At 33.4% G+C, this 21349-nt stretch overlaps 2 protein-coding genes across 4 annotated transcripts in view; one reads left to right on the top strand and one right to left on the bottom strand.

Moving 5' to 3' along the window:
- The window catches only part of spg (dedicator of cytokinesis spg), a 469383-nt gene that overhangs the window by 35427 nt on the left and 412607 nt on the right, over window positions 1-21349 (bottom strand). The window lies entirely within an intron of this gene.
- Inx3 (innexin 3) overlaps window positions 1-21349 on the top strand; it is a 32201-nt gene that overhangs the window by 7670 nt on the left and 3182 nt on the right. The window contains exons 1-5 of one of the 3 annotated variants that reach the window (XM_067762915.1): window positions 1179-1836; window positions 8072-8354; window positions 19602-19810; window positions 19887-20347; window positions 20409-20562. In XM_067762915.1, coding sequence (XP_067619016.1) covers window positions 8192-8354; window positions 19602-19810; window positions 19887-20347; window positions 20409-20562 — 987 coding nt within the window. In that variant the 5' untranslated portion in view covers window positions 1179-1836; window positions 8072-8191. Of the gene's footprint in view, window positions 1-1178; window positions 1837-2213; window positions 2361-8071; window positions 8355-19601; window positions 19811-19886; window positions 20348-20408; window positions 20563-21349 lie in introns of those variants that run through there. The other 2 variants (XM_067762917.1, XM_067762916.1) reach the window with 2 other exon arrangements.

Here is a 21349-nt window from a genome sequence, read left to right as displayed (position 1 = left end):
CGCTTAACAAACCTCCGCCTGTCAACAACTCGGCAAAAACAAAATCCGTGCGTCATGCGGATGCGCCCCACGTGTCGGTTGGGTTTATTATTATTATTACTACCCTGCTCAGTAGATAGGAAATATTTTATTTCGGGAAGCGGTTCAGAGGCCTAACTATTCGAAAAACTTAATTATGGCGTAGTTTGATTGAAGTTTGGTACTTACAAGTGAAATGTGGTGAATAAAAGGCTCTGATGAAAGCAAAACTTTTGATAATAGTGAAACCAGCGAAAATCATTACAGATGCACAAGGATAGTGCCGAAGAAGTATCGCTAGAAGTGGACAAACCCTTGTACAAAACTTGATGACAGTTACCCCCAGAGAAATTCGGTCAAACGACAAACAACGAATAAATTGATAAAATTTCTTTAAATATCGTTTATATAAATATGTATTCCCATACTAATAAAAACAAAAGAAAAAACAAAGTAAATTTTAGCACTTTATGGGCCTTTTTTAATTAGCGGACCTATTTGTACATAATGGGCAAAGTAGAGGTCCTCTTGGACTAACGATGACGTTGGAGGATATAAAGTAGGCGTTGGGTTGTAAAAGAGCCCATATCCAAGAACCAAAAGCGGAACCATTTAAGAGGATATCCAAGAGTATAACTGGCCCATGCCAAAATATTAAAGTCGGTAACAAACATGCATTAGTAGCTGTGGTTGTGAATTAAGGAGCGGAAACCTTAGCAGAAAGGATACGCGGCTTTGTTCAATTGCCTGCGCGCTATAAAAAAATCTTGAAAATTAAATGGTATCTTCCGAGCAAAAAAAACCACTTGAAAAAATTTTTATTCTGAGAGCGATGAACAGAACTCAAAAAATAATTTAAAAATAGCGATTTTTATAAAAAAAAATGTATAATTGTTACGATCCCTGGTTTTAAACCTTTATCATAAAAAGTGCTATATACTCTTTAGAAAATTAAACAACTGCTTTTTTTTTAGTTACTCGAGAGAGCGTGGATAACATGAAATTTTAAAATACCTCCAAAAACTTTGCCGAAGAACAGTCCTGGTAACTCTGGTTGGAACTATAAGCCGGTCGCACAGTGAACGTTGCTGCTGCCGTCAGAGTTGTATCATTGAGATTAAAGTTTTCATTCAGTACGGGTTTTTGTAAGCCGCTCATTCAAAGTACATTCACTAGTACGATTTTAGAAGGCGAAAAGTGTGGTAGGGCAAGTCGGACGATCTAACCGCTTAAAAAGATCAAAGTGGCACAAAAATACTTACAGATTCGTGTAATGCCACCAAAAAAATTTAAGAATTACAAACTAAGCTACTGTTACTAAATAATACCAACAAAAGTCATCAGCAGCAGTAGAGCATAGAAATGAGCAGCGAACTAATTTAACTAACCAGTAAAGTAAAAAAACCCCCAGCCAGGGCACAGTAGCAAAAACGTCCATTTGTAATTTTTTTCACATATGTGCATATGTATGTAATTGCAATACACATACATACATACAAACGCGACGAAATTTTTTGAGTAGAAAAAGGCTGAACAGAAGCAAATTCATATACATAAATACACACATACATGTAGTGAAAAAATAATAACAAAAAAAAAAAAAAAAGAATTATATAAAAAAACGCTCATGCAAATGAAGTAAAATTTTCAAGCTACCAAAGTGAATAAAATTAAAGTTAATAGATAACAACAACAAAAAAATTGGTGAATATTTAAATAAAGAATATTTAAAAGGAAGAAATTGTGTTAGATTTAAATATAGAAAGAAAGGCAGCAAAGAGTAAAATCATTGAGCTGCTGCTCTAAATTCAAGAAAAGGTAAGCCGAAGACCTGATTGAAGCGTAAAAATAAACAAAAAATAATAATAAGCGGATTAAATATTATAGGAAATATTAAAAGAAATATTTCGCAAGAAGTTATGGGAAAGTTTGGGCTAGAGGTGAAAATGTATTAAAAAAATTTGCATAAACAAAACTGAAGTTAAAACTAAAACCAGATTTAGCTTCATTAAATATTCGACAAATCAGAAAAAAAATAAACATTGAATAGCTAAGTGTTAAAATAACCGTATAAAAGCAATAGCTAAAAACATCAAGAACATCTTGCTTAGGTCATAAAACACTCTTTCCAAATACGCACACATACACACGTGCAGTTTCTTAAACACAACAACCACTTCGACGCACTACACATTTGCAGCAGCAGCAACGATTTTTATCCACGCTAGAAACGCACTTAGTTCGGGATGCATTCGTAATTCGGTGAAGAGTTTGGGCCCAAAATAGATTAGGATTGAAAATAAGGAAATTCGGACTATAACCACGCCTAATTTTTCGATATCGTAAGTTTCGCATACTGATTAGGTAATTGCCTATTTTGATTCAGCATATACAGCAGTCGCTCACAAATTAGAAATTTCAGTAATTAGAATATCCAGAAATAAGAATCAGCTTTTTCAATACATTACATCATCTGAAATTAGTATCGAAAATTCAAATTTATGAGCGTATTTTTTTTTTGTTGCAAAATAGATATATAAAGGGGAATCACCAATTTATTCACGTTACGCTCGGTAGTCGTTCGATTTTCGTCGCGGTTCTGTACGTCATTTGGCATTGTTTGTTTAAAAGTAAAAGTAATTCGCTGAAATGCCAAATAAACGTAAGAAAAATACTTTGTCCTTGGAAACCAAAGTTCAGATCATGGAAAAGCTTGACAAATGTGTTCAAGGGAGGCGGTTAGTCCTAGAATTTGATGTGGCGCCATCTGCAATCAGCTATATCAAATCGAATAAATCATCAATTTTTAACGCTGTTTCTAATACCTATCATGACGCTAACAAAAAATCATTGCACATCGCTGAATATTAGTTATCTAGTTTATGATTAATTTTTGGCTTTTTTTTTATGTATTTCTATCCATCTTTTATGTATTTTTAATCAAAAAATATATTTATTGTAATTGGAGTTTTTGTTTTTTGGATCTTTTTTTTTATTTAGCGCATATATACATATATGTATATTTAATAAAAAACATGTGATATGTACCGGATTGTTATCTTATGTTTTCTCGGTTTTATGAATAAATTTGAATAAAACAAAATTTCATTGTAGTTTTTTAATGCAAATTGGCTTAATTTTCAAAGTTTTATACAAATAAAAAAACGTCCAGGAATTAGAATTTTTCAGAAATTAGAATCATCCTAAAAACAAAGTGGTTCTAATTTGTGAGCGTCTACCGTATAAGTACTGAAAACGGGAAAAATCAGTTTGTAAGCACGGTCGATTTTCGATATCGAAAAATGGGAATATTCTTCAGCGAACACTGATAGGTTGCTTGTTTCAACATAGAAATTGAAAATAGCCAGAATGGAACCACGTCTACTTTTTCTATATCGAAACTGTTTTCTTTTACCCAGAATAGAGTAGTATGTATTAAAAATGGACAAAACCGCAACATAACGAGGACAAGCTTCTCGTTTTCGAAAATGGGAAAAATGGAATAGTTCATTAATAATACTGATAACCTAGAATATATTGGTTTGCTTGGTATTGAAAATGAGCAAAATCAGACTATAACCACAGGCGGTTTTCGATATTGAAATATTGATAAATTAGTTGTTTTGAGCTAGCATAGATTAGTACGTAAGTCCCAGTTTACATATAACGAGATTATCTTCATTTTCTTAAGTACGAAACTCCTAACCTTTAATTATATAACTACATGTCCCATATAAATTTCCCCCCTCGACAATCGGTAATTATGAACAAATTTTAGAGATGAGGAATTTTTGTCATAGAAAAAGTTCCACCTCTAGAATGTTATCTCTAATTGTAAGCACAAAATAGGAGAAACGTGAAAATTTGACAGAAAATTATCTAATTCCCAGGGATGAAGCATATGTAAACGCGTAGATTATCTATTGACGATTTGTTGTAGATTAAGGCATATTTAAACGTGGTCTAAATGGGAAAAATCAAAATGTAAGCACGGTCTATTTTTGATATCGAAAATTTCGAAAAATGGGATAGTGATACAATTTTTTTACCCAGAATAGATTGGTATTGAAAATGAGAAAAATAAAACTATACCTACGCCTAGTATTTCTATATCGAAAAGAAAATGGAATATTCCTTGGTATCGAAAGTTTCGAAAAATTGGATAGTTCAATAACGCATACTGGGCCCGTATCATGTGTTACGATCCGTGATAGAGAACTATTTTTGAAAGCACAAGAGCTCTAAAATTGTGAATCTGAGTAGTAACATATGTATGTGAGATGGGGACAATTCGTACTCATAATATCCATGATTGCTTGCCATTTTCAAAAAAGAATTGACCGTTTCATATCTATCGTTTGAGTGAAACCCGTTTTCGATGCGTGATCGGAAAATATGACACTGGCCCTGATAAACTTTTTTTAGCCGGAATATACGGATATTGAAAATAGTCAAAATCGAACTGTAACTACGCTCACTTTGACAATATTTTCGACGAAAATTTCAAAAAAAGAATACTGATAAACTTTATCGACACAATATATCAGTATTGAATATGGGCATAACCGTAAAAAGTAGGCGTTTTTTCGGAATCTAGTACTTCGAAATATAGAAAAAGTTGGATAGATTATGTACGAATGCTGATATACTTTTCGTTTTGACCTAGCATCGATTGGTAATAAAAATAGGCAAATCGAACTGTAACGAAGACAAATTTTCTGATATTGAAAAATGGTTGTGAAATTGTAAAAAGTAATCAAAACAAGTTGAAATGTTTCTTCAAATTTTGTTCAAAATGACAGTTTGACACTAACGAGGATTAAACTGTGCCCATAACTACTTATCTGGGACTACTCTCTTTACAGATTACTCGCACAATTTTCACGGAAGTATATAATACAAAAAAAAAAAAAAAAACACAATAAAGGTGGTTTCTAAAGAGTGGCAGCTGAAGCTGTGACAGCAGCAGCGAAATACATATAAACAGCAGACCACCTTCGAAACTCGAGAACTAAAAATCTCAAAAACTCGTTTCAAAGTTGTGAATCAAAAAAAAAAAAAAAAAACAAAAATAAAATAATATACACACACATGCAAAATGGAGTGTTTGGCGCTCTTCACAGCGAGATTTATACTCAAAACATGTAAATTTGTTTGAGTTTTTTTTTTGTTTTTGCTTTCCCATTCTGTTCTGACGCACCACAATTTCGGGGTGACAATTTTTAAATGCATTTCCAAACAAATTGCAATCATGAAACCTGAAACCATTACTGAGCTAAATGTTTATGACTATGAATATTCGACATACAAATCGGAGTTGGCACAAACTCTTTACAAAAGCAAAAGTAAAAACACTCAAACAAATTCGAATATAAATTCGAAGTAAAGCATTTGCTTAACACCTTGAAAATGTACAAAAACAAAGTGTATTTTAAAGGGGTTTGAAGGTTCAAGCAGTAAGTTGAAAGATATCATATGATGAATGTGTGTGAGTGTGTGTGATTTCTATGCAAATTATTGTTATAATCTCACATAACAGTAAAAAATAAATAAAAATGGAAAACGGACGTTAAAAACAGAGCGAATAATAGAAAAAGTATTCTTAATAGGTAAAACAATTTTTTCTATTATAATCAGTTACTGAGTTTTGTTTTGTGGTATTTATTCGTTTTTTAAGCACTAATTAACTAAATCAAAAGGAGATACTAAACTAATCTATTCATAATTTTTGTTATGCAATCAAAATTAAAAGACCAAAATAATGTATTTATGATTTGGAATCTTTTTTAAGGCGCCAGTTTTTTGAGTGCAATCAAAACGAAAGGACTAAACAGTTTATTTGAAGTCTTTTTATGCAAATTAAAAGGCTAAAAAAATTGATTTCATGTTTTTCAAACACTACTGTTTTGAGTGCATTTAAAATAAAATAAATAGTTCTTGTATGCAATAATAACTAAGAGACCAAAATAAATTATTTACAATTTGGTATCGTTTTCCAAGCCCTCATTTTTTAGTGCAATCAAAATAAAAATTTTTTGGAATGTGATTAACATTAAGGGACTGTAATAATATATTAACAATTTGGAATCGCTTTTATGCATTATATTTTTGATGCAAACAAAACTAAAAGTTAAAAATAATTTATTTAATTTTGTTTAATGCAATCAAAGCTAAAATAATTTATTTACATATGGAATCATTCTCCAAGCACTACTTTTTTGAATGTAATCAAATTTAAATGAGTAAAATTATATTTTTTTAATGCAATGAAAACTATAGTAATTAATTTAAGATTTGGAATCGTTTTACAAGCACAGAATCAAAATTAAAAAATCCCATAATATCTAAGGATTTTGTGACGCATTCAACGATTCCAATAATTTATTTACAATATTGAACCATTTTTAAGTATTTTTTTAATGCAGTCAAAACTAATAGACAAAAATAATCTGTTTTAATTTTTTTTACTGTAGCCAAAACTAAAGGATTTAAGTAATTTATTTCCGATCTGCAATCTTTTTTTATTTTTATTATTATTTAGGATTTGGATTGGTTTTTCAGGCACTTCTTTTTTGATTGCAATCAAACTAAAAGACTAAAATAACCTATTTCCGATTTGGAGTCAGTTTTTAATGACTAATTTTTGAATGCAAATAAAATTAAAAGATTAAAATCATTTATTCATGATATAGGAATCTTTGTTAATCCCTGCGTTTTTGTATGTAATTAGAATTAAAAGAATAAAAAACTTATAATTTTAAAATCGTTTTTTATTTAATAATTTGGGAAAAATTTAAACAACGTGACATCAGGACGGACAAGGCGATAGATGTTTTCATACATTTAGAAAAGCAATATGGGCGATCCCCGATTATTAAAATCATTAAAATCGTTTTGTTAAGCACTACATGATGACTGCAATCCAAATTTGTTTTTTGTATTAAAAAAAAAAAAAAATTAAAATCTCTTTGGAGGTTATCGCGCCTTACATTTATTTATTTATTTTGATTAATATTGCAAAAAAATTAACAGTCAACTATTGCAGTCAATTAGGTAGCAATTATTTTCATTGAATGCAATCACAGTTTCAACAAACATTTTAACTATCCTGTGACCATAAAATGGGAATTATCCAGGGCATTGTTATAAAGGTTCATTGAGACTAATCTCGTGAAACAATTAATTTTAACTTACGGTTCAAATTAACTAATATAAAAGAAAAGCCCAATCCAATCCAAACAAATAAAAAAGCTATACAAAATAATGACAGGTTATAAACTCTCGTTATAAAAAAGCTTTGAAAATGCTCATAATTATTATGGATTAGTACGGTTAATAAATCATTGCGTGTAATTGTGTTACAGAGTATAAAAACATTACTGAAGCATAACGTAACAACAAATAAGTACCTCAGAAATATTCACGATATTGTGGAAGCATGATTATAATGGCAAAACTAGTAGCAATTTAAATAATATTTACTACAATTGGCGTCAAGTCAATACTAGGCCGAGCTTATCCGGGTCTTTGTCAATTTTCTAAATTTTTTGAGCAGTTTGGTTTGAGGAATAAAACAAATCACTGTTGAGGCAACTGTTATGGTGGCTGATGTTTTTTTTTTTTTCAGTTATACAAATTTTTTGAATAAAATTGTTTTTTCAAATGATTATAGTATTTTTTTTATTCGCCAATATCAGAAGAAAGCTAATTACAAAACCAATAATAATTGTAATGCAAGACTAGCATAAATATTGAGTTTGGTTTCAGATAACAGTGCGCGCGAAAATTGTGTACACTCACAAATACTGCCTAGATATATACGCTGCAAAGAAGTCAGCTACTAAAGACACTCGCACAAAATCATAAAAAAATTACGTTTATAAACAAATTAATTTATACAACAACATCTATAATTGTAATTGCTTAATTGAAATGTAAATCTACAAAGTACGCATGATACATAAATATGAACAATTAAATTTACATTTATTGTCTATGGCGATTTATGGTTGAGTGTTCTTTTTATTTTTATTTTTACATTTATTTTTTGCAGTTAAAAAAGCGAAAGAAGTTTTCGGGATCACGTGAGAACGGCAGCAAAGAGTATCAAATAGTAAAAAAAATATATTATTGGCATCAACTTGTGTCTGAAGCAGTTAAATACAGCAACAAAATGTCGCTCTATGGAATGGTCTCAGCCGTTTCGGGCTTTGTGAAAATTCGCAACCTAATGGATCGTGCAATTATTGATAATATGGTTTTTCGTTGCCATTATAGAATAACTACAGCGGTATTATTTATATGTTGCATTATTGTAACGGCAAATAACTTAATTGGTGAGTAGAAAATTTGCTAAAAAAATATTTTAAAAGCGCAAAGTGCTCAAAAAATGGTTTTAACATTATAAAAAAAAAATACAAAACATTTGGTGTGTGTGTTCGCTGCTAACCATCCGTGCAAACATGGTTTTAGCGAAAGAATTTGTTGAACTTTGTTCAAATCGTAAAAAAGGTCAGCTAGCGATAGCATTCTAAAGTCTAAAAGTAATATTTAGGATGCGACTGCATACATTGATAGCTTCTTGTCTACATTATAGGGTACTTAGAGCACTATTTTTCTGATTGAAGGAGCAGGGATCTATGGGAAAACATATAATAAATGATGGGCATTTTTTGTAATTTCGCATTCCTTTTTTTAAGAAGCGGATTGCTTGAAACTTGAATATAGGAAACGAAAGGAAGGGGAAAGATACTCAGAGAGAGATAGAGTGAAATGAAGATAGGGGTAGCGGGGGAGGGAAAGAGGGAGGAAGCTATAGAAAAAAAAAAAAAACGGGATAAAGAAAGAGACGCAAAGCGTGGGATAGGGTAATGGAAGGTATAAAATACAGAAATATTTAAAAGTAATCAGATAAATGTTACAGGATCACAGTATCGATATGTTTAATTTAGCAAATAGCTTTTACTAAATTTGACATGACAAATTTTATACTGATTTGCAAATCGTTTCGATCGATATATTTCTTTTTTAATTTTACTTTGTTTTTTTTTTTTTGAATTTTCCCCTTTTTTATGGGTTCATTATACTCAGCTGAGCAGAGCTCACAGAGTATATTAATTTTGTTCGCATAACGGTACCCCGTAACGGCATAAACTAATCGAGATAGATATAGACTTCTATATATCAAAATGATCTGGGCGAAAAAAAAAATTCATTTAGCCATGTCCTTCCGTCCGTCCGTCTGTCCGTAAACAAGATAACTTGAGTAAATTTTGAGGTGTGTTAATGAAATTTGGTATGTAAGTTCCTGGGCACTCATCTCAGATTGCTATGTAAAATGAACGAAATCGGACTATAACCACGCCACTTTTTCGATATCGAAAATTTCGAAAAAACGAAAAAGTGCGATAATTCATTACCAAAGACGAATAAAGCTATGCAACTTGGTAGGTTGGTTGACCTTATGACGCAGAATAGAAAATTAGTAAAATTTTGGAGAATGGGCGTGGCCCCGCCCACTTTTAAAAGAAGGTAATTTAAAAGTTTTGCAAGCTGTAATTTGGCAGCTGAGTATGTAACGTTCGGTTTTAATTTAACTTTTTTTTAGTTTCATTTTTTATGTTTATTCCTATTTTTTCACTTTTTTTTAATTTTACTTTATTTTTAAATTTTTTCTTTATTTACTTAAATTTGTATATTATTTTTGTCTCTCAGAAAAAACCGCTTTTATCTGGACACCACTGCCTACAAGCGCATTTTATGAATTAATTAGCAAGTCAACTTGCTGAAAGAGTAAGGCATTGTATAATGCAGTGAAATAGATAAAATAACTCCAAAAATAAACAACCAAACATGTCAGTTACACACTAAATGCAACAGCCAGTAGTAAAAAAAATGCATTAAAGAGGTGACGCAAGCAGACACAAATCCACACATAGATCATAGTCGTTGTGCATTGAACCCGGTGACGCGCGTCAATATCAGTTAGACAATCCACTTTCACCACATACACATTAACACTTACAACTACAAACGCCTGATTTGAATGAATGCAACGCCCTAACCATCGTGGCACCCGCCCCTTTGACTAGTAGCAGCTTTAAAACGTGCTTTACACTTTTTCTACCAAAAAAGCATTTAGCTAAACAGAGAACTTTAGTATTTGAGTGTTAATTAAGTCGCGCACGTTTTTTTTCTTTATTATTCTCTTTTTTTTTTTGTATTATTCCTTTTTTGTAATTCACATTTTTTTATGTGCTAACGGGTTTGCGCAAAAATGCCTAATTAGCAGAAATTTTTCAAAACCCTTAAAAAATTTGACTGGGAAATTTGAAGAGTGCGAGTTATTTTGCAAGAGTCTGTCGATGTATTGCAATTTACAAATTGATTGTTGTTGTTAAATGACGCTTTTGTTAGAAATGTTTGGAAATTTATTTTATTTTCAGGCTAATGGAAAATAACACGGGTTTATAATAAAAAAAAAATGAGGGCAAAGAAAAAAATATAGTGCGGCTTTCAACCGATATCAGCATATGAGTTACGAGGCTTACGATATATTTATTAAAACTGGCAGAATTAAAGCAATTAAAATGCGAACTGTAAGCCCGTAATTAAAAATTAACCTAATAAGCAAACAAACGGTCAACAGAATCCCAAACACTACTGAAAGTTATCTCGAAAAAGAGTCGCATTGTCCTTCCTGACTTCTGCTAAGTACCTCGCTGATGAAGCATAGCTTGACCTGATTCAAAGTTGGCTTAGAAATTTTTTAGGTATCCTTTGTAGAAATACTCCCAATGAATAGTTCGGTTTGCTACCCATACTGACATATACAGCACAATTCTAAACGAAAATTCCGTGCGAGTTTTTTCCCTTCTCCCATTCCTCGTATTCTAAATAAAAATTCCTTGTGAGTTTTTCACTTTTCCCTTTCCTCCTATTCTGAACAATGTTCCAAAAAGCGGAAACCGGTTATGGGAGAAAAGTAGGTATTATGAATGTGAGGGAGAGGGAGATTTCTCTGCCATTTCATAGGAGTTTTTTCACTAGTTAAATTAAAGGGAATGCATCAAAATAGTTAAAGGAAATTGGTTATTTTAAGAAAGAATACTTATTTGTACAAATTTGTGCTAAAATATGTATTTACATTCGACCACAATATTCTCACTGTTAATACAACAACAACAACAACCACAATATTCTTTATTTTAAGTCGAAAAGTGTATCATAAGCAACGGAAGAGATCTTCGCATATTTGATGCAGCCATCCAGATATTGGGAAAGGATTTTTTAAGAAGGCTTAAATAGATTTTGGCATATGGCGAAAGGAGAACTCAACTCGACTTGGCCGCCAGAAAATTGCTTTGCAGAATGAATGCAGGCCACTCCGGCGGATTTGTGTTATCCCGCCGATCTTCTTCTTATGCTCCTCTGTTGACGTTGCTGTGGCACCAATTCATTACTCATTTCAGTGAATACCACATGAAATGCAATAATGTGCATTGTTTATACCTTATTTCTTAATTTCAAACAAATTGGCAACAATAATTAAACTTTAAATTTTTTTAAACAAAACAAGAAATGCGCAACGAAATTTCAATTGACAAAACAGCTGACTTCGAAAATTCGAAATTCCTATTCCCCAATTATTCTTCTCCCTAGGAGAAAAGAATTGGAGGAATTTTTCCGCGGGAATAAAAAAATCCGCGAGAATATTTAGAATTGGTCTGATAGTTTTTAATAAACAAAAAACTCAAATATGTGGCAACCTTTTTCAAAACATTTTACGTAGCAACCCCTGAGAAAAAAGGCTTTTTTCCTCTTTACGAAATTTCATCACAGTGAGTCAAGTCGTTTTCGAGATCTTAAAAAAAACGGCAACCCTACTTACGATACAGAATAAACTTCCTCTAATATCCTGGCAACCTTGTAAAAATATCCTCTTTTCCAGCACCAAGGTAAACAAATTTTGGATTATAGTACGCAATCTAAGCTCGATTGAGCCGTTTGCGAAATTGGGAGGATGTGCAAGGTTGGTATCAAGTAGTTAACCTATTAAAAACCGCTATTACTTTTGCAAATAACGCCAAGTTTCAATACGGTTTAGGCATTTCTTAAGTAAGGCAAACCGACAAATCGGCGTACCCCTCAAGAACGCGGAATAATAGTTTCCATTTTTTACGCAACCATACGCCGGCTTTGTTGGCGTGAATTTAATAGGCAAACACTGTGGTGTTTGGCCACGCGGCTTGAAAAGACTGGGTAACAGGAGATGTTGCCAGAAACCGTTTCCACAGAAACCATTCTGATGAGAATATCATATACCACACAAGTGGGAATCGTTTCGTGACTATTTCGCAATTGTTCTTGATTTGTTCAAAGTATATTATCGCGGCTATTTCAAGATCATTCCAAGTAACACCTTGGGAAAATTTTTTTATTCTTTACAACTTTGGGCCCATTCGACCTGGGCCAGCAACATTTAGTATTTATAATAAATCGGAGTCTAATCCATTTTATAAAAGTGAGCAGTTTTACTGTCAACCATTCAAATCTCTCTATTTACAAAGTTTTGTTTGCTCTATAAGAAAAAGCGGGCACCCACATACAGGCGTGTTGTACAACACGCTTAAGTGAAGTCTCGAAGCGTAATATGATAAGTCATGTGTATGTATGTAGTAGTTTCGGTTACAATATTTTGCTTTTGTATTTTTTTTGTTAGTTTTGATATGCTAATTTCTGTTGGCGAATCAACGAGTTCAACGTCAAGTCACGTATGTATGTGGCACAAACCACAGAATTAAGTGATTATTCTGATTTAAATTTTTTTTATCGGAACCGTAACATGAATCATAGATCGTGAACAATTTTTGAGATTTTTAATGACTTTTTCATTAACTTTGCTTTATTTCAGCTCATTTAAATGCGTTTATTTAATTTAATTGAATTGTTCACATTTTTATTTTAAAATGATAGACTTAAATTTATAGATATCATATGTGACCTGGAATCATGAAACGACCCTATTGTGCGAAAACGCGTTTAAAGTTTTTGTTTAGCTTAACTCTGTGTAGCGGCTGGCCGTTGTGAACGAATTTTGTAATTAAAATTTAATTAACTTCCCGATAAGCTACAACCTTAAAACTTGGAATATAGTTCAGAACCCGATGACAATGCAATAATACGGAAAAAAGCTCCGATAGGTGGCGCATGGATCAAAAAAATATAAAAAAAATCGCATTTGTGGTCCGATTTGGCTTTAAAAGCGATTTGTGCGGTTTGTTCCATTGGAAAGAGTGTTAAATTTCGTATAAGAATCACTCAAAAAGTGAAGAACGGTGTTTACGCACAATAGGGTCTTTTCATGATTCCAGGTCACAGTTTTCAGTTTAAACTTTTATTTTGATTCTTATCAAAATGCCTCTTGTTTTCTGAAAACCCACAAATTCGCAACTCCAAAATTAAACTTAATGCAAATATTGAGAGAACAAATAATAAAATTTGGCATATCAATAATTCCACCTTTGTTTACATTTATAAAAACTACAACAAATAAACTGCAGACGACAGCATAAATACATAAATGTAAAACTCATAGAAGGGCACTCGATATGTGTCCTCTCACATTAACTCAATTTCAAGCCAAATTAATCATACAAAAAATGTGCAAGAGACAAAGCTCCAAGCTCATATCACCTCGTATTTAAATACCCCTTTAAAGCCATGCATACATAAAAACATGCATACATGCATATACTTGTGTTTATGAGCACATGCAGCGCGTAAATTTGTTTATTTATTATTATTACTTTTTATATGCATATCAGAATATGTACAGATGTATGTTGTCGCTGGAATAAGTGCTCCTTCATAAAATCAGCAACCAAAACTCAAAGCTGGATTTGTAAACAATGAACGCAAATTTATAGGGTGGTTCGTAGAGTGATATATACATTTTGATTGCTTTGGAATGATTTTCCGCCAAAAATTGGCGGGTCTGGTAACGCTACTTTTTGAGGCGATGGATTTCAAGCTGCTTTCAAAACTGTCCTATGGAAGTCGTCGTTTGGTTCAAAAAATAAATAAAACCCCAACTCCCTAAAGAAGATGTCAAATATATAAATTTTGCCTTACTAACTAGCTGCTCTAACTCAGTACATAAAAACTGAAATTTTGGCCCACGAAAGGTTAAGCTAATTCCGATGGCGGATTCGGGTTCAGCGTGTCCAAAAACATGCAATCTTATGCGTCGCATTAGCAGCTCCAACTGCTTTTTTTGTCCAGCTGTGTTATCTTTCGAGACGTAATTTATGTGATTAGACTGCGTTCGTTGCCTGGCCAAAGCTTAAATATGGCCCCAACGGCCTAAGTTGTATAACATTCCCGCAAAAGCAAGCTCAGTGTTGAGTTTGAAAAACGTTTCTTGTTATAAGGAAACTTTTTCTTTTCGAAGAAACTTTTTGAGCTTTTAATTTAACGTTTTTCGGGTTTAAGTTTTAACAAACTTTTTTGGGTTTTGAGAAGCTTTTCTGTTTCAGAAGACTTTTCAGGTTTTGAGCACTTTGAAGAAACTTCTTGGGCTTTTTATGTAACTTTTTTAGGTTTTGAGTAACTTTTTTTTAGTTTTAAGGAGCTTTATTGGGTGTTTAAAAACTTTTGGGTTTTGATTAACTTCTTTGTTTTAGAAAACTTATTAGGTATTGGGTAATTTTTTTGGTTTTAAGAAGTTTTATTGCGCTTTAAAAAACGTTTTTTGTTATAAGGAAAGTTTTTTCGATTCGAAAACTTCTGGGGCTATTAAGTTACGTTTTGAGAAGTTTTTTTTTTTTGTTCGTTTATGGAGCTGTTTTGGGTTTTGAAATACATTTTTTTATGAAACTTTTTGTGGTTTAAAAAACTGTTTTGGCTTTGATTACCGCTTTTTAGGTTTTGGGAAACTTTTTGGGTATAAATTTTAAATTTTGTTTGGGTTTTAAGAAAAAGTTTTGGTTTTAGATAATTTTTTTTGTGATTCAAAGAAATGTTTAACGCTTTTAAGAAGCTCCTTGGAGTTTTTAGCATAGCTTTTATGGATTTACGAAGCTTTTTTGGGTTTCGATAAATATTCCTTTTGTAATTAGGGAACCTTTGGGGTTTAAAGAAGACTTTTGGGTTTTGTGCAAAGTTTTTTCTTTAATTGTTGGAGCATTAGGAGGATTTGAGATATCTTTAATAAACTTTTGTTTGGTACTAGGAAAATTTGTTTGGGTTCTAAGTAACTTTTTAACAAAGCTTATTGGGCTGTGAGAAACCATATTTTTATGGTATTAGGAAACTTTTTATGGTTTGAAGAAATTGTTTGTTTTAAAAAAGTTCTTTGTAGTTTAAATAAACTTTTTGTGGTCTAAATAAACTTCTTGTGCGTTTTGTAGACACTTTCTGCGTTTTAAAGAACATTTTGAGCTTTGCAAAAACTGCGTACTTTTAAGAAGCTTTCTGTGCTTTCGATAGTGTTAAAAGCTTTAGAGGCAACTTTTTGAACTTTGAAAAAGCTTTGTGCACTTTTAAAAAGACATTTGCGCTTTCAAGAATGTTCTGTGGTTTAACGACAACTTTTGTGGTTTCAAAAACTATTTAAGATTTGAAAAAGCATGTCACAATTTTAAGGTGGATAGTTCATGATGCGGCAATTTACGCTGCTAAAGTAATTATTTGCAAAACCATATTTGTGCCTTAATATATGTAAATACCATGATGAAAAGAACCACCCTATATTCGAATACGCAGTCACATTTAATTTCAGCAGAGTTTATTAAAAAAAAAAAACATTTATTAGTTTACAACAAACAATGCACTTTGGGTCCTTATATTCACAACGTAGAAAAAAAATTAGGGAAATATAAATAAAAAAATACATAATAATAACGCAAATAAAAGCTGAGAAGTAAAATTTTAAAAATTGAAAAAAAAAAAATTTAATTTACTCGAACTAAAGTACAGCTAAGCCTGCAGCTTCAAGCTCGTGTATATAGCTACCACTCTTTATTTATCTTTTTTTTTTTACTTTTTTATTTACAAATCTTATAGGCGCGTATATGCGTTTCCAGCATGATGACCGTACGCCAACACAACGCATTACCTAGACATCCAAGTATATACCCTACACAGCTGTGCAGTCATTTCGATAGCGCTTATATGTTGCTCAGAAAACCCAAGGTTGCCAATTATTTGAACTAAAAGAAAAACAATGGTTTAGGCAATATCATAGTATATTAAGAAAATTACTTTTAATTTAGCCGTTAGGTTAGGTTAGGTTGAACTGGCCGGTCCATGAGGACCTCACAAAGACTGAATAAGTCCGTGGTGTTACCGGAAGTTTGTTTTAACGAACAAACTGAAAAACCCTATCCTATGTTATAAAATAGCTCCGTCCTCTTGCAAAATACTAGAAGCTTCCTAGGATTTAAGCCACTTGCTGCTTCTAGATATGACAGCTGTATCACTCCAAATAGCTGGAGTCTTAGCCTGGCAAGCGCAGAGCAAGAGCACAGAACGTGCTCGATCGTTTCCTTCTCCAGCCCGCACTTCCTACATCTGCTATCACTGACCACGTGATGCCAGAAGGCAGTGTCCAGTCAGAATACCCGTCATGAGTCTACAGTCCTCTCTTTTTAATGATAGAAGCAACTTTGCTAGTCTAAGGTTGTAAGACTTGCACATAATCTTCGACACTTTACAGCCCCGCGCTTGAACCCACGCCTTTCCTTCTTGGTCGATCATGTGCACCTCTCGCCTTCGCTTAATCTCGCCCAAGCTAATTGGGACATCTACGGAGCAAGCTTCAAAGGATGCGCCCTTTTAAGCTAGTTCGTCCGCTTTTTCATTCCCATCTATTCCCATATGCCCTGGGACCCAATATAGATGTATGCTTCTCCCTGTCCCGATTCTCTCCGGAGACTGCTTACACTCTAACACGCATTTAGATGCTGTGCTATGCGATATTATTGCCTTAATTTCTGCTTGACTGTCAATATAAAAGTTAACACGATTGAAGCTTGGGCTATTTTCTTCCAGGGTTTCTACTGCTTTGGTTACGGCTACTATTTCCGCTTGGAAAACGCTACAGTAATCCAGCAGCCTGTAGGATCTGTTTATTTCCGGATCAGCACAGTATACCGCAGACGCTACTCCTGCCACTACTTTGGAACCATCTGTGTACACATGTATCGCCTTAAGATCGCCCTCGAAGCGCAGATAGGGAATCAGGTAGTCTGTTCGTCTTGTGATTGATGACGCTATACTACTATGGCCGTATGGTCGGCGCTCAAGCTGCCCCGAGTCACCGAGCCTGGTTGCAGTTGTTAACGCTATTTAGCCGTATTTTATTAACTCCTCGGTATTTCCGTTACTATCTCGATAACGAATTGACCCAACTAGATTCAACCCGAAACTTTTCCAACCAACACAATTTTTTTTATGCATTCTTGTATGTAATTTATTATGTTTCCATAAATTTTTCAAGAGTTTCCACTTGAAGCATAAAGACTGATTATCTCCTAAACTTAAATAAGTTGAAGTATCACAAGCAAATACAGTTTTAAATGTAGCTTAGCCGAATATTGTGCCTAATTGGCTGTCATACTTAAATCACAGAGAATGCGTAGCATATAAATTTCAGACGCTATAACTATAGACATTGAAGGAAGTGATCTAATTTTTGAAGAACGCTTGTTTACGAGAGATATTGTTGAAAAAATTAAAACAGCACAATTAGAACACGATGGGGGGTTTTTTTTTTCCTAAGCTACAAAATTTGTTCTATTCGCTTAAAAAAAATTTCAATAAAGCAAAAACAACTTAAGCGGGTTAACTTGTTTTTGCTTTTCAATAGAACTTTTTTTTAAGCGAGCAGAAAAAAATTTGCAGCTTTACAAAAAAAACAAAAAACGTGCAACGAAGCACTGAAATATATGCAAATAAAAGTATGAATAATTTTCTAAAAAGGAGAAACCCAGGGATAAAAGAATAAAGCTATAGACTCACAAAATGGGACACTTTCCCCTACCCTACGACAGCTTATTTAAAGAAAAAAAAAATAAAAGTATTCCGCAAGGTGAATTACAGATCGAGATGTTGGGACGTTTCGCCGATTGCAGCTTATGGCCTCCAGAATTCCAGTGATAAAAAAAACAAATGTTAAAGTGTCGCAGGGTGGTATACTTTCCAGTACTTTACGAAAGTTTATTTATAGAAAAACACAAAAAAAAAAAACATTTTGCAAGTTGGCGAGATATCGATATGTTCGAGGAATGTTTTTCAATTTGAGGTTTCGGTACTAGAAGTTTAAGGCACAAGCCTTCAGAATCTCTAGGAAATCGAAAAATGCTTCTATAATCAGCGGACAGTTGAACCCAGCACCAAATGACATGAACCACAAGTGGTGCATGAAAGGGAGAATATTGAAGGTCTCTGGAATAAAATGTCTCTTTGAGTTCCTTTTTCTAGCTGTAAGCGAAAAATCTTTGAGGTCGTGAGCTAATAGAATTTTTTCTGGAATACAAACGATTTCTTTAGTAGTTGTTCAGGTGTTCAATATTGTCTCGCCCTTCGCCAGTGCTGGGCCCTAAAGTATGCTTGAACCATGAATGGCTTGGCGAGAATTATAGCGTTGAGAGATGCTGTTCGGACCCTACATGAAAGATGTAAGCCACAGATTTGAAAGAAAGAAATTAAACGAAAGATAATTAATAGTCTGAAAGGACATAGGGAAGGGTGCCACGCCCCCAGGGCACAGCAAATTTTCAATAATTTTTTAATTGTGTTTGTGACTAATTCACACCATGGCTAGATGGATGTGTATAAAATTTGGCAGACAGATGACAATAATCTGGAGAACCTACTTGCTATATTCTTAAAACACTGACGCCCTCTAGGAACAGTTGCAGTATTATTTTTAATCGTAATTAATTTAGTGTTCTGATCGTGACCAATGATATTAGCAGGTCTAATGTTTTTGGTTAGGTGGACAGTTTAGTAGGGAGTAGGATCTTCATTGTTCTAGGCCATAACTTCGAATCTATTTTATCAAGACGAATGATATTTGGTATATGGTTCATATATATTGGCGTCTCAATAGTTTTGGAAAAGGGTAGTTGGCGGGATAGTTTCAAAATCGTTACACTATTGTCATATTGCGGTCATATATCGATCATCTCCGGATCATTTCGGGACTTTCCTCAGATTATTTTACGATCATTTGCGAAATATCTGCGGTTACTTCACGGTTGTTTTCGTGGTAGTTTTGGGTGTTTTTTGGAATTGTTTAAGGATAATTTTCGTGTTGTTTGTAGCATTGTTTTTGGACTCTTTTAGGGAACATTAATGGAACATTTCGGCATTGTTTTTTATAATTTTGTATTTCGAGACTGTTTTTGTAATGTTTCGGAATGGCTATAAGGATCATATCGGGACTGATGTATCTAGATCATTCCGCATTATTTTAAGAAATTTAATTAGACGCTTAAGGATTAAGTTTTGTTAATGTGGTACATTTCTACGCATCAACTTATCTAAAATAAAAAAAAACATATTCTCAACAATTTCAGGTGATCCCATCGCATGCATCAATGATGGCTCAATACCAATGCATGTTATCAATACCTTCTGTTGGATTACGTACACATTTACTATACCCGGACAGCAGCATAGGCAAATTGGCACTGATGTAGCAGCGCATGGTTTGGGCAATGAATATGGACAAGAGAAACGTTATCATAGCTATTATCAGTGGGTGCCATTCGTGCTATTCTTTCAGGTAAGTTTAAAACAACAACAACATTTCTTCAAACAACAATAACATAAACAATTATTTTTCTACTCAACACCTTAAGGGTCTCATGTTTTACGTACCACACTGGATATGGAAGAATCTCGAGGATGGTAAAATGCGTAACATTACCGAGGGTTTACGTGGTTTTATTACACTACCCGATGACTATCGCAAAGATCGTCAAGCGCGTATTATAAAATACTTAAGAGAAAGTGTAAAAACGCATAGCAGCTATTCGTTTGCTTATTATTTTTGTGAAGCTTTAAATTTTGCCAATGTTGTATTGAATATCTTCTTGGTGGATAAATTTTTGGGTGGCGCTTTCATGACCTATGGCACAGATGTTATTAAATTTTCGAATATGGATCAAGAGCGTCGGTTTGATCCTATGATAGAAATTTTTCCACGTTTAACTAAATGTACATTCCGTAAATTTGGTCCAGGTGGTTCACCACAAACCCACGATACTTTGTGCGTTTTAGCGTTGAATATTTTGAATGAGAAAATTTACATTTTCTTGTGGTGAGTTGGTGTAATGAAATTGCATTATTGAACTTGAGTTAATTCCTTTTTTTGTGTGCAGGTTTTGGTTTATTATTCTATCGGTGATCTCTGGTGTGGCTTTGGTTTATTCGCTTGTGGTTATAATGATGCCAACAACACGTGAAACTATTATTAAGCGTTCATATCGATCGGGGCAAAGCAAGGAAATACAGAACTTGATACGTCGTTTGGATGTAAGTTGTATGCGTACATATTTTTTTTATTTAGTATAGATGTTTCTTAAAAAATGGTATCAGAGAATGACTGTGAAACTAAATACCCTTCATTATACCTTTCATGAACATGAAATGGTATATTAACTTTGGTCCGATGTTTGTAAATATACAACCGATCGTTCAGATAAGACGATTTTGGTCATTCCTGCCGCAATTTAGAAAGTATAAACGTGGAACTCGGTGATATAAATAAATAAAATAAATGTAAGGGGCGATAACCTCCGAAGAGATCTAAGGCCGAGCTTCTCTTCCAATCTGCGTCGTGCTCCTCTTGATTTTCCCTACAAATTGGCCGGACGGGACCTACATGTTTTATGCCGACTCCGAACGGCATCTGCAAGGCAGATGAGTTTTCACTGAGAGCTTTTCATGGCAGAAATACACCCGGAGCGCTTGCCAAACACTGCCGAGGGGCGTCCCCGCTTAGAAAAATTTTCTTCTGATTGAAAAACCTTATTTCTAAAATTTTTATGTTGCTTTGCCCGGGGTGCGAACCCAGGGCATACGGTGTGGTAGGCGGAGCACGCTACCATCACACCACGGTGGCCGCTGGTGATATATATTCTAAGATATCATAGAAGATATCCTGAAAAAATTACTTTGATCGGAGCTATATATAGTTATATCCCATACAACCGATCGTTTAGATAGAAAGATTTTTGGCCATTTCTCCCTTAATTTAGAAAGTATAAACGTGAAACTCGGTGATATATATTTTAATATATCATAGACGATTTTCTGAAAA

The sequence above is a fragment of the Eurosta solidaginis genome, chromosome 1, assembly GCF_040869045.1.
Source record: "Eurosta solidaginis isolate ZX-2024a chromosome 1, ASM4086904v1, whole genome shotgun sequence".
Lineage (NCBI taxonomy): Eukaryota > Metazoa > Arthropoda > Insecta > Diptera > Tephritidae > Eurosta > Eurosta solidaginis.
The sequence above is the reverse complement of the archived record's forward strand: the minus strand, read 5'-3'. Positions and strand labels throughout refer to the sequence as shown.